Source organism: Serinus canaria, chromosome Z, assembly GCF_022539315.1.
Source record: "Serinus canaria isolate serCan28SL12 chromosome Z, serCan2020, whole genome shotgun sequence".
Classification (NCBI taxonomy): domain Eukaryota; kingdom Metazoa; phylum Chordata; class Aves; order Passeriformes; family Fringillidae; genus Serinus; species Serinus canaria.
This window is the reverse complement of record NC_066343.1, coordinates 1578955-1592999: the sequence shown is the minus strand read 5'-3', so window position 1 is coordinate 1592999 and position 14045 is coordinate 1578955. Positions and strand designations below refer to the sequence as shown.

The window sequence follows — 14045 nt, the reverse complement described above, 5'->3', positions numbered from 1 at the left end:
GCAAAGGGAAGAGTCACTCACCAGTCTTTAAAGCAAATATTAGGTCATCGAACTCTTGTGATTCCTCATCAGCAACTAATGAGCTGGTGCTGTATCCTCCAGAAGGGTGGAAAACATTACCATTTTGTGGACTCTGCTTAAAGGCAGCACTACCTTGACTAGCAGGCTGCAAGGATGCCCTCTCCCAGTCTGCAGGCACCTGCAGAGTTTAAAAAGACACAAAATTCAGTAATCATCAAAACTATGGTACAGAAATTGGAAATTATAATCAGAGCTGAACTGAAGACCAAGAGATTTTGGATACAGCTATTCTGCCACTTCTATTATGAACCAGGAAGCCTTTCAAAACTTTTTAATAAGTTGTATCTATATATCTATATGTAGATCTATGTCTAGGTGTAGATCTAGATCTAGATCTATCTATCTGCATCTCCCTTTCCCTTGCCTTTCCTCTCCTCCTTTATTGGGTTTTCATGGCCAAGTTTTGGTAGTGGAGAGGGTTACAGAGGGGGCTACTGGGGGGGCTTCTGTGAGAAGCTATTGGAAGCTTCCTCCATGCCTGGTTGAGCAACCCCTGGCAGCTGCAAAGATGTATCCACTGCCACATCTGGGCCATTTAGAATTGGTGGTAATTCCTCTGTGATAACATATTTAAGGAGAAGAATATAAAAAAAGATTATTGTGCAGAGGCAGCTGTGGCCAGGAAAGAGCAGGGTGAGAATTTGTGGGAGGAACAATTCTGCAAACACCAGAGTCAGTGGAGAAGGAGAGGGAGAAGGTGCTCTAGATGCAATTGCTGGGATTCCCTTGCAGCCCGTGGTGCAGACCAAGAGGAAGCAGCTGTGCCCCTACAACCCATGAAAGAGCCCCACACCAGAGTAGGGGTGTGCCTGAGAGTAGGCTGTGAGAGGTGTTCAGAGACCATGCTGGGGCCTGTCCATGGAGGACTACGCCCCTTGGAAGAAAGACCCATGCTGCAGCAGTCTAGGGAGACCTCTTGCCTGTGGGATGGACTCCCACTGGGTAAGATCATGGAGAACTGTCTACTGTGCGAGGGACCCCATGTTCAAGTATGGGAAGGACTCCTCTGCCTGAAGAGCTGCAGAAACTACAGGTGATGAACTGACCATAATCCCCATTCCTTGTCTCCCTGTACTGCTGAGGGAGGAATTAGACCTGGGAAAGAAGGAGGGTTGGTGAAGGGGGAAAAGTGTTTTTAAGGCTGGGTTGGGTTTTTATTTTTTCATTATGCTGCTCTGATTTTGTTAGCAATAAATTAAATTAAAATTAACATATATCTCTATATCATCCACTTTAGATGGTTCCTGGCATCCAGGCAGGGTAAACCCACTATACTTTCCTTTCCCTTTTCCCTTTTTTTTTTCCATTTTCCTTTTTTTTTTCCCCTTTTCCCTTTTCCCATTTCCCTCCTTTCCTTTCCTCTTTTAATTCCATTCCATTCCATTCCATTCCATTCCATTCCATTCCATTCCACTCCATTCCATTCCATTCCATTCCATTCCATTCCAATTTTAGTCTAACTTTTTTGCAATTTCCAGAAGTTTTGAAGATCATAACTCTGAGAAATTAGCTACTTAAAGCCCATCTAAAACCTATAAATATTTTGATTTCTCATGACCTACTTTTGACACATTAACCAACCTCCATAATAAACTGAAGACTCAAGTGTGAAAGGAGGAATTCTCTATGTGGGATGTTATCTGGGCACAGTAAATTCCAAGAATAACATGGATAAAGAAAACTATTTTTGTTATTAAAATAAATGGAAAAAAAACCTCCCCCTCCTGTCAAACCTATAACATTCAGCATCTTATTCCCATGTATTACACTTCAGAACTAATGCTGAAATCTCTAGGTACATTTCAATAAACAAGTTAATGACTATAGAGAACTACAGAGCACTCTTACCTCTTCCATAGCACTGATGAGGTTCTGTGTGGACTTGCTGATCTCTGCTCCCACAGCTGGCAGACCACTGCCATGTGTGAAAAATGCTGATCCTGGAGTTGTATGCCCATTCATGTCAACAGTGTAACTTGCTTTCACAGGACAGCAAAGTTGGTTGTGCAGGATAAAATATACCACAAAGACATAAAGACCCTTAAACAGAGACAGAAAGAGAACAGCAGGCTGTGAAACGCAGGGAGCTTGGTTCAGAGCTTTCTCTGCAAACTAATGGATGAAATCACTATCCATCAGAGATCTAAAAGTTACAAGTAAGTTCATATACTGAGTTCTTCAGCTAAAAAACACACAAGCACACACACACACACACACACACACACATACAAGTATTTGAAAATTATTATATAGTTGAACCTACAGAGTTGCAATGGAAAGCCACAACCCCAAAACCAACAAAACCAACTTGAGTTTCACAGTTGTCATAACAGTGAAAATGAGACTAAAGGCCGCCCTTATAATAGCATTTGGCTGCTGTTTCTAAGCCACAATTTTTCATTTTCTTACTGACCTGCTAGCTTTTTGTAATCTTTACCTCATGCAAGCTGCGCTGCTGCTGTCACAGATACCATAACTACAAATTAGATATTCTACGATCTGCACTAATTCAGCACTGATTTTTATTTCTGATTACAACAAACGCTCTGCTGCATGCTTCTGCAGTTCTTCTTTAAAACTTGCTAATTTTGACCTTTTGTCTGAGCCAAGACAAATAATATAACCATGTCTTGTGTTTATAAAGAAATCCACTAATTGAACTTTTCTTATTTTCTCAATATGAAATCTGACATACTTTAATCTTTAAGTTGCACTAATGCTGAGGGAAAATAATCCACTCCAACTGATAACTCAAGCTGTTCAATAATTACTAAAGAAGGGGTTACCAAAATAGTACAGAAAGAAGTTTTTTGCATTCTTACCAATTTCTGCAATAGAATTACATTTACAATGTTTTTTTAATTCATATTGTTGTCTAGAACTCTGAAGCCAATTCTACTAAGCAGAACAATTCATTTTAAAGGTATTCACTGGCATGGAAGTACTAACTGGGTTTACAAATAGTAAGGAGCTTCATCTAATGATATTTGTGAATTCCTAACAAAAGGAATTTTCAAAATACTCTAAAAAAGAAGAGACTGCAAATACCCAATAGCACTTAATGATACATAGACTGATAATTTATATTGCAAAAATGATATGACAGAATCATCTGGTCCCAAGTTACACATAAGAAAAACTAATGGGATTCAACAGGATTTCAATCTCAGCTGGTTAAACACTGGAAATACTCTCACACAGCTGCTATAGAACCATACAGGTCTGCTCATGAGGTTTTTTAACAGAAAACTACCCAAAAAAAGTGCTAAAACCACTAAAAAAACTATTTTGAGAAAACATGTTCCTGCTTTTCCAGATTATTGTTTATTTGTCATGACAACTCAGAGCAGTTCACTGAGAGGAAATTTCTTTGTGATACACATAAGCAAATACATTCCATAAAATAGAAGTATGGAGTTTATAGAATAAAAGGATATTTTAGTTCCTTTTTAGTGTCTCAAACATGTTTGAGACACTAAAAAGGAACTAAAATATCCTTTTATTCTATAAACAAGTTCAAGAACTCTGATATACATCAAACATAATGGGTCTAGCAAATGGATTTATTTTAATTTAAGCTGTTATGAATATGAAAAGATAAAAACCCCAAGAAGAACAGATTACAGTAACAATACAGAATTCAGAGTAGCCTCTGGCAGTTCAGTCTCTGAGGGCCTAGCCACAAAAGTTGCACACACATTTCAAGTAGTTTTGTACATTTCAAGAAAACCCATTAGCTGAAGACACCGCACAGCCCTGTCTTTTGAAATTGCAGGGACACAAGGCATTGGTATACAAGGTCCATGACAAGTCACTCTCCTCAAGTAGCCTCAAATGTGGACATCCAGTTTTCTAAACCAAATACTCATGGACTAAAGTGTCACAATTATCTCCTTAACTTGGTCTGTGTCCTGCTGTAATTCTCTGCAGATGGATGATGAGACAACTCCTCTGGGTCCTTCCATAATAATCACATGGACACAGGGAGGTTATTTTAACACCTAAGGACAGGAGAAGCCAAAGGCTGAGACAGATAGCAGAACCAAAAACTCTGTTTTACTTCTCCTGTCTGTAAGCTTTTAGAGCAATGTCTTACAAACAGAAGCTTATACCTAATGAAACCCAGTACTCCTAAGCAGACAATACATTTACACAGGAATTCTTGCTGGACAGAGAATTCCTTGCTTGGCTGGACAAAGGATGGATCTTTCTTTCACCTATATTCCCCTCCAAATCTAGAATCTCAAGAAGATGTGAGTAGATGTAGATGTGAGTTTCTTTGTACCACCACTATAGTTTTGTTTGAAGCATCAAAAGGGTTTTGTGGTCATATTCTGAGAGTCCTGTGTCCCTGTTGAAAACCCCCAGGAAGGTGGTTAGGAAGCTAAAACAAGTCAAATGGTCCTGTCCAGATAGCCTGAGTTCCAAAGACCATACACATGATGTCGTGCAGTAAATTACATGGATTTCTGTTTCTTTTCAAGCCAGCAGCTACCAAGATGTTTACTCTGAAAGAGCATGGACAGCATACAGATACTTAGGTTATTGTCAGTGCAACCACAGCTTTCACAGTTTCAGTGGGTTTTTTCAAAAGCACCACTTTCACACTGTAAAAACAGCCATAAATTGCTATGAAAATAAGTTTTTTGGCGTTGCAATATATGTTTTTCCGTGTTTATCATATAAACAACTCTATCCAATTTGGAACTATTGTACTTTTTCAGAGACTCACAGACCTTGTCCTTGCTGGCTGGACTAAGAATGAAATTTCTGCTGACAGGCCTGCTGGGAACCTACACCCTCCATATAGATTGAAAAGAGTTTGGTTAAGGTGTGGATATTAGTTAACACAGGCAATGACATCTCTGTTAAATTTATGTGAAATATTATGTTTTATTAGAAGTTTTCATCAAAAAAACTTAACCTTAACCCAAACCTCAAAATCTCAGCCTAATGCCAGCAACCTCAGCTGTTGGGAGACATGCTTCTCAACTCACAAGCATGTGCCGAGGGGCCAGGAAAATCTCTTGGGTCCCAGATTACAGTGACTGACCAATAATGTAAGAGTTTGACCTGATTCTATAGAGCACACTGAATAACTAAGCTAAAGAACTAGGGCTCTAGAAGATTTAATAGTAATTCTACATAAATTCTGTGCATCAGGCCCTCAGGTCTACTTATGAAACATTTAACCCTATTCCATTTATGGTTAAATTATGATAGTAGTGTTAGTACAATGCCACAGTAAAACATAAAGAAAAAGGTGGTAGTAATGTATTTCCTATGGAGGAAGGTGGGAAATGCTTCAAGCAGAAAATTAGATTGTCCCAAAGGATGGAGCACAAACAGGCAACTTATAGTCCTCAAACATGGTGCTTATATGAAAAAAGCCTGCAAGAGACTGTCTGCAGACTGCTGGTTATTTTACTGAAATTTGCTCATGGAAGATAATTAAGCTCTTACCATTTAATCTCAGCAAGCTGGTCTGGTTTATAAACTCTTTTGTAGTGTTATGCTAGGGTAAAAAATCCATATAGAAATGGCTACAACTTCCTGAAAGAAAGCTCACATAGAAAAGTGTGATGGGATATTTTTGTTCAGTGAGGTGGGAGCAGCCTCAGTGCTGCTCTAGGTTATGCCAGGTAGTTCACCTTACAAGAGACAGTCATGGAGAAGGCAGTGGGAAGTGACAGAAGGAGAGAGAGTGGTCTTGAATTGAAACAGGGAAGGTTCCAACTGGATATGAGGAAAACACATTTAATGTAAGGGTAACTAAGCACTGGAGCAACCTGCCCAAAAAGACTGTGGAAATTACTCCATAGAACAAGTAGGGAGTTTTTTCTGGTATATATGAACACAATAAAATTGGTGAGAGGGTTTTGTTCAGGCATGTGTGTGAGGTGGGTTTTCCTATGCAACAGATTGATTTATTTATTTTGAGGAGCAGTTGCAGGAAGCTAGTAAATTAAGGACAGAATACATTCATACATTTTACACCTCATGAGAACCCATGAAGGACTGGAGGACTCATCCACAGGAAACTGTCACTGCACACTGAAGACTTAGAGTTTCTCTGTGCTCTAACTGTGCGTTCCAACTGTACGTTTAAATTTGAAAACTGAGCTAACTCTGTTACTAGTAATGAGTAAGGATAAAACAGATTGTAGGCAATCAACAAATCTTTTCATCATCTCCTTTTTACATACAGAGAGAAAACCAAGATGCTTACTGCATCACAGGGTTTTATTATTGTTTTGATAAACACAAATATAACAATGCATTAGACTTATTTTTGAAGCTAATATACAGCATATTTCTCTCACAATTATTTTAACCATGTCTGAGATACCTTACCTTGAAAATTTTAGAACCTGTTTTCCACAAAGACATTCATTCAGATACTATCATTTGTTTTAGAGGAATGGTATTTCTATATATAAAACTAAAGTATCTTAAGAGGACTTTTTTGAACAATAAGTAATTTCATCACACCATATTAACCATCCCTCAACCTGCTTCTGGGTATTTATCAGCACTAAAAAAATCTAATTTAATTTAAATTAAACTTAATTTGGAAAATTTTGTTTGCTATCATCACATGACTATGATGATAGTTGCTTTTTTAAAGGAGAATACTTAAAGTTGCTAAACACTAAAAGTTGCTTTTTTAAAGGAGAATACATAAAGCAAAATCAAGGCTTCTGAAGAAAGCTGACCTCTTGGTCAGACCACAAATTTCAGTTACCAAAAATGGCTCATTCTGATCCTTAAAATACAGTGGCTACAAAATACACTATTATTTTTACAGTTACACCCTTATTCATGCCAGGTGGTAAAAACACCCTGATAATGCACACAAACGTATCTTGGACAACAGAAAAATTGTCCATACTTGGATCAGCTTTTGACACTCTTTGTCATTACTGTAATTTCTGTATGACAGTTTATGCTTTGGTTAATCGTTCTTCAGACTTTTAATTTTATCAGGGTGAGATTTAATTTCATTCTGTGTCTGAACTGTGCTAATTTACTGTTGGCAACCAGTCCTAGGAAGTCCTTCCCTTGTTAATTTAATCACAGAATCACACAGAATCACAGAATTTCTAGGTCGGAAGGGACCTTTAAGATCATGGAGACCAACCCATGTTCTAACAGCTCAACTAGGTCATGGCACTAAGTGCCACATCCAGTCTTTTTTTGAACACATCCAGGGATGGTGACTCCACCACCTCCCTGGGCAGATGATTCCAGTATTTGACCACTCTTTCTGTGAAAAACTTCTTCCTTAAATCTAGCCTGTATCTCCCTTGGCGCAGTTTGAGACTGTGTCCTCTTGTTCTGTCTCTTGTTGCCCGGAGAAAGAGACTGACCCCCAGCTCACCACAGCCACCCTTCAGGAAGTTGAAGAGAGTGATAAGGTCACCTCTGAGTCTCCTTTTCTCCAGGCTAAACAATCCCAGCTCTCTCAGTCGCTCCTCATACGGTTTGTGTTCCAAGCCCCTCACCAGCCTTGTTGCTCTCCTTTGGACACGCTGAAGTACCTCAATGTCCCTCCTAAACCGAGGGCCCCAGAATTGGACACAATACTCAAGGTGTGGCCTCACCAGTGCCGAGTACAGGGGAAGAAAGACCTCCCTGCTCCTGCTGGCCACACTATTCCTGATGCAGGCCAGGATGCCATTGGCCTTCTTGGCCACCTGGGCACACTGCTGGCTCATGTTCAGCCGACTGTCAACCAGCACCCCCAGGTCCCTTTCCACCTGAGCACTGTCCAGCCACACCATCCCCAGCCTATAATGTTGCAGGGGGTTATTGTGGCCAAAGTGCAGGACTCGGCACTTGGACTTATTGAACTTCATCCCATTAGATTCTGTCGTTCGACACATGCTCCCAGCTTAGTGTCATCTGCAAATTTACTAATGAAAGACTCTAAACCCTTGTCCATATCATCAATAAAAATATTAAACAGAACTGGTCCCAGCACAGACATCTGAGGGACACCACTGGTGACTGGCTGCCATTCACCACCACTCTCTGGGCCCGGCCATGCAGCCAGCTCCTAACCCAGCACAGAGTGTTCCTATCTAAGTCAGGGGCTGCCAGCTTATCTAGGAGTATGCTGTGGGAGACAGTGTCAAAGGCCTTGCTGAAATCCAAATAAACAACATCTACAGCCTTCCCTGCATCCACTAGGCGGGTTACTTGGTCATAAAAGGTGACCAGGTTGGTTAAACATGACCTCCCCTCCTAAACCCATGTTGACTGGGTCTGATACCCTGGCCATCCTGTAAATTCTGCATGATGGCCCTTAATATAAACTGTTCCATTATCTTGCCAGGTACTGAGGTCAGGCTGACTGGTCTATAATTACCAGGATCTTCTTTTGTACCCTTTTTGTGAATGGGTGTCACGTGGGCCAGCTTCCAGTCATCCGGAACCTCACCAGTAAACCAGGACTGTTGGTAAATGATGGAGAGTGGCTTTGCAAGCTCATCTGCCAGCTCTCTCATTACCCTGGGGTGGATCCCGTCAGGTCCCATAGATTTATGAACATCCAAGCATTTCAATAGTTCTTTGACTGTCTCCTCTTGGATAATGGGGGGACCATTCTGCTCCCTGACACCATCAATCAATCCAGACAGACAGGTATCTTGAAGGCAAGTCATCTTCCCACTAAAAACTGAGGCAAAGTAGGCATTAAGCACTTCTGCCTTCTCCTCATCTGTAGATACTAAATTCCCTCCCTTATCCAATAAAGAACTAAGGCTGGTCTTACCCTTCCTTCTACCATTAATGTATTTGTAAAAACATTTTTTATTGTCCTTTACAGAAGTCGCCATTCTAAGTTCAAACTGAGCTTTGGCCTCCCTAATTTTTTTCCTGCATGCTCTAGCAGCACTCTTGAATACTTCCTTAGAGACCTGACCCTTCTTCCAAAGCTGATATAACCTCTTTTTATTTCTGAGTTCCTCCAAAGCCTCTTTGCCCAGCCAGGCTGGACGTTTACCACATTGACTTATCTTTCAGCACACAGGGACAGTCTGTTCCTGTGCCCTCAAGATCTCTGTTTTGAGGCATGCCCACCCTTCCTGAACTCCTTTGTTTTTAAGGGCTGCCTCCCAAGGGACGCTCTGAATAAGTCTCCTAAACAGGCCAAAGTCTGCCCTCCGGAAGTCCAATGCAAGTGTCTTACTAGTGCTCCGCCTGACTTTACCAAATATTGAGAACTCTATGATTTCATGATCACTCTGCCCCAAGCGACCTCCAACCACCACATCTCCAACTAGCCCATCTCTATTTGCAAACAGCAGGTCTAACATAGTCCCTCCCCTGGTGGGTTCACCCACCAGCTGCGACAGAAAGTTGTCCTCCATACACTCAAAGAATTTCCTGGACTGCCTCTTTACTGCTGTATTAAGTTCCCAGCAGATGTCTGGTAGGTTGAAGTCACCCACAAGAACAAGGGCTGATGATCCTGAAACATTACCTAGCTGCTTATAGAATAATTCATCTACCTCTTCTTCCTGGTTGGATGGACGATAACAGACTCCCAGTAGGGTGTCAGCCTTGTTGGCCTTCCCCTTAATTCTTACCCATAGACATTCAACTCCATCTTCCTTAGTTTCAATTTCTACGGCATCAAAAGTCTGCTTAATATAAAGGGCCACCCCTCCTTCTTCCTTTTCTGTCTCTTCTGAAGAGCTTGTAGCCATCCAATACAGCGCTCCAGCCATATGAGTCATGCCACCATGTTTCCGTGATGGCAACTAAATCATAGCTCTGCAGCTGCACTATGGCCTTCAGCTCTTCTTGTTTGTTGCCCAAGCTGCGTGCATTGGTGTACATGCACCTCAGCTGGGCTACTGACTTCACCCCTAACTTAGCCTTACAACCCTTGGGCCTGCTTCCAGAGAGCCCAGCTGCATCCCCTTCCCCCTTCAAACCTAGTTTAAAGCCCTCTCAATGAGGTCTGCCAGTTCATGAGCTAAAAACCTTTTGCCCTTAACAGGAGTCACACTGTTCTTCTTGGTTTGCTGTCAATGGTCACAGGTTTTGCTGCCACTTCTGATGGTATGCTACTCAGTGTCTTGGTTGATTTCTTGCGAACTTCCCTAGGGTTTTCATTAATTTATGGGAAGTCCTTTATGTTGTTTTCTATCATCGGCTGGTCAAAGACTGCTGTGGATTAACCCTGATTTACATTACAAGTGCCTACTTTTTTGGGAAAATTATCAGTCTGATTAATATAAATAAATTGCATGTTTCACTAAGTTCAATAGCTAGTCTCTGCAAAGCAAGAAATTGCTCACAAAATTAAAGGGATCATATTCAAGAAATCGTAATCAGTGCCATTGTGCAATGCATGATATAAATTTGATAATATAATATTTCCTAATAATTTTTGATTAGTTATGGAACTGAATATTCATATATGAAATAGTATTAATAATGTGAGCCAAGTGGCAAACACAACACATATAATTATCTATTTATTTCTGCAAGGAAAGCTTTCCTTCCTTTCCTGCTTCCCTTCCCTCCTTTTTTTTAGAGATAATTATAATAAATTGCAAGCAATGCATTTTCTATGCAGTCTTCAATGTACATTTTATTTTGCCATTTTTTTCTTCAATCATATTTTATTTTGAAAGCAGATTGAAGATCTTTAATTGTTGCTATTATGACAGAAATATCATCTTAGTCATACGATACATCTGAAGCCATCACTTAACCTCTCCCACTTACATCTCTTCAGAAATAATAACCTTTGAAATATAAATCAAAGACCCCCTTGTTTATATGTGGTTCTGTTTCTCAGCATTCAAAGTGATTGTTGTAAAACTCTCTGCAGCAGTGCAGCTCCATCAGCTGATGATTGCATTTAGTAAGTAGACTTCGGACCTGCTGTGTATCAAGTGTTAGAATGTTTATTTGCCATTAAGCGTCAGTTTTGATGAAACCATTATTATTGGTTATATTACCGTTATTCTTATCAATCCTGCAATTTATCTTATCACAGTTTCAACTGTGAACGTTTACTGCTTATCTGCACTTTGGTTCCTGAGGCATTTACATCCCCATTTTGCTCTGTACAACAAGATTTGTGTCAGTTACAGCTGAAGACCTAAAAATTAACATCAAAAGCAAAAACTCAATAATAAATGTAATCAAGAATAGATAGATGTAGTTCAGGACCGCAAAACCCATACCGGCAGGCATCACCTGTTGAACCAGACACCACACACATAAACACGCAAGAACAGAAGCCACCTTAAAAATGCAATGAAGAAAAATAATAATTTATGTATCTATCATTAAATTGAAAGTGCATTTACAGGTCTGTTCTGAGATATACTTATTTTGAGTGCTTTCAGCTTTTGGTAAAATTTTAATTCCACGGATAAACAGGTTACAGGTACATTCTGTTATAATGAAAAAAATATTGTGATTTCAGCATTTTGAACAAGTTTTCTTAGTACTAATGTCTCATCTGAAACTTTAGTATACACTGCCAAGTTTCTCTTTTTGCAGAGGCAGCTATGCCAAGACCATGCTGAATCTTGCAACTCTTTCTCAAAGCCAAAGCCATACATTTCTTTCTGGCAAACAGCACTCATCTCAGATTTAGTCTAAACTTGGCTAAGTCTCACCTGACAGGTTCACACACTTTGGCACATCTTTAAAAAGCAGACTTGCTTGGATAGTCAGTATTCACTATAAATATTTTGCATAGCTCTCAGCACACTTGTAACTACTCCTACACAACTGCCATTTTTACCTCTCATTTTAGCACTGTAAGTAGTGGAAAAAGTCTTGGGGGTTTTTATTCTGGGTTTTTTAGGTTTTATTGGTTGGAATTTGGGGACTTTTTTTGGTCAGTTGTTGTTGTTTGTTTCAAGGGCACAGATTCAACATTAAAAGAAAGGTGTTAAGCTTGAAACTGCACTGAAAATACAGATGGTTAGCCAAACTTGCCAACTGTGTAGATTGAGATAGAATAAGATTCTGTCCCTTCCTTCCAATGCAGTCATCCTGGAAATACAAAGAAAGCCTTATTTTTGAATTTCAAGCTTAATTGAGAAAGAAAGAAATACTGAGTTGAACACTGAAAGTAGGAACTTGGGAGAGGTGTAGGGAAAACATGGGAGAGCCAGCACTTAGAAGCAGCTTGCAATTTCCCCCACAGCTCTGGCTGCAGCCACTCCTTATAGAGTCAATAAGACTCTGTGAAAATCAGCAAATCTCAGCAACCACAAATTGTGGCAGAAGGTTAAGAACAAATGAGACCAGACAAAGCAGACCGGCATCCCATTGCTCCCCATCTCTGTCCTAGTTCTTAGCCTGTCAATTTTTTTTCTCCCTCTGCGTTTTTTTATTTTTCTTTCCTGCACAGGCAACAGAAACTGGAGACAACATCCTTTGAGGTCCTCTTTGCATTAGGTTCTTCCTGTGCTTTATCCTATGAGGAGGACCTCTCTGGTACCAAAAAGTAGCCAGATGACATACCAACGAAACCAGACTATTTGTCACTGATGAACCTTACACAAAAAAGAACAGGAAGACTAAACACAGTAAGGTTATGCTCATACATTTTTCAACTCCTAGAAATATCAGAGGTCATGAGTTTTCACATACACTTAGTAAAAGTTTTCAAATATTTACTCTCATACTTGCTTTCCATTGCAAACATTTATAACCAAACTTACATTTTAGATCATACCTTCCAATCTAAGCCTACTACTGTTTTTATTTCTTTCTCAGAGAAGAAAAGTTTGATGAAAAAGCCTTTGCAACGTCCTAGTTCAAGAGATTCCCTAACAGTCTCAGTGCAGTTAATTCTCTAGTTATATCTGAAAGCAAGTTGAAAACTCAAACAAGAAGCTAGCAAATGAAAAAACTACATTCAAAGACCAGATGTACTAGCATCAGAGTGCACAGCCCAAAAAAAGGACTATTCCTGCAACACATTATTATTTTTATTGTTATTTTTTTGTTAAAGCAGTAGCTTCTATTTATGTGCATTAATGACTGATACACAGAGATAAAAGAAACAGGGAATAGAAAGTAGTAGGCTTTTAGTGACCAGAAGATTCAAAAGACAGAATCTAACTTTGTATTTATGGCTGATCCGTTACATGGCATTAGAGAAAATCTCAAAGGGTTAAGCTAGAAGTTATTGTTATAACAATTTTCCCCTTTAAGGAATTCTTTCAGTGTTATAATCTCTCTTATGCCTACCATTGTCTCTGATTCCTGCTACTATGAGGATAAACTATCTATTTAGGAGCATTTCAGTGCGGTGCCATAAAGAGCTGTAACAAGAACTCTGCAACTTCAGGAGCCATAATTGCAAGAAACCTTAAAAAAATTCTGTTCTGGATAGAACTGAAGGGTTGTAGATGACCAGTCTAACTATTTGCCATATCTTCTGCTTGGATGTTTTAGGGCAAGACTCATGGGGATGACTGTGTACTCCAGCATTCTTTGACCATTTGGAAAAGATTTTGGTGATTCTGCAGCCAGTTAAAGAGGTGCAGACATGCAAAGCTGTAGGGAACCAAACAAGGTCTCACCACGTTCAACCATCAGTAAGTTAAAACTGACCCCAGCAAATATCTTACAATTACTTTTTTAGGATTTTTACATCCAGAATAACAGATGTGTAAGTTATTACAAGAAGCAATTTTGCCATACAACTGACATTCTCAGAACTAGAGTTCTTGTATATCAGGCTTTGCTTTCAAGTGATATTCATGGCAACTGTCAACAATTTATATTCCCTACTTCCCTTGATTTTAGTGAAAAAATCCTATAGATACTTACCCTTCCACAAATTCAGAGATGGCAGAAGACAAGTTTTATAAGCAGGAAGATAAAACTGTTTTGGTTAGGTATGCTCCTCAAGAAAAGGGAAATGTGGACAAAAATGAGGACAAAGACTAGATGTTCTTCTATACTTGATAACT

At 39.6% G+C, this 14045-nt stretch overlaps 1 protein-coding gene across 1 annotated transcript in view; it reads right to left on the bottom strand.

Moving 5' to 3' along the window:
- The window catches only part of ADGRV1 (adhesion G protein-coupled receptor V1), a 273565-nt gene that overhangs the window by 8011 nt on the left and 251509 nt on the right, over positions 1-14045 (bottom strand). The window contains exons 89-90 of the mRNA XM_050986466.1: positions 1930-2121; positions 22-199 (exon numbers count right to left, since the gene is read on the bottom strand). Coding sequence (XP_050842423.1) covers positions 22-199; positions 1930-2121 — 370 coding nt within the window. The remainder of the gene's footprint in view (positions 1-21; positions 200-1929; positions 2122-14045) is intronic.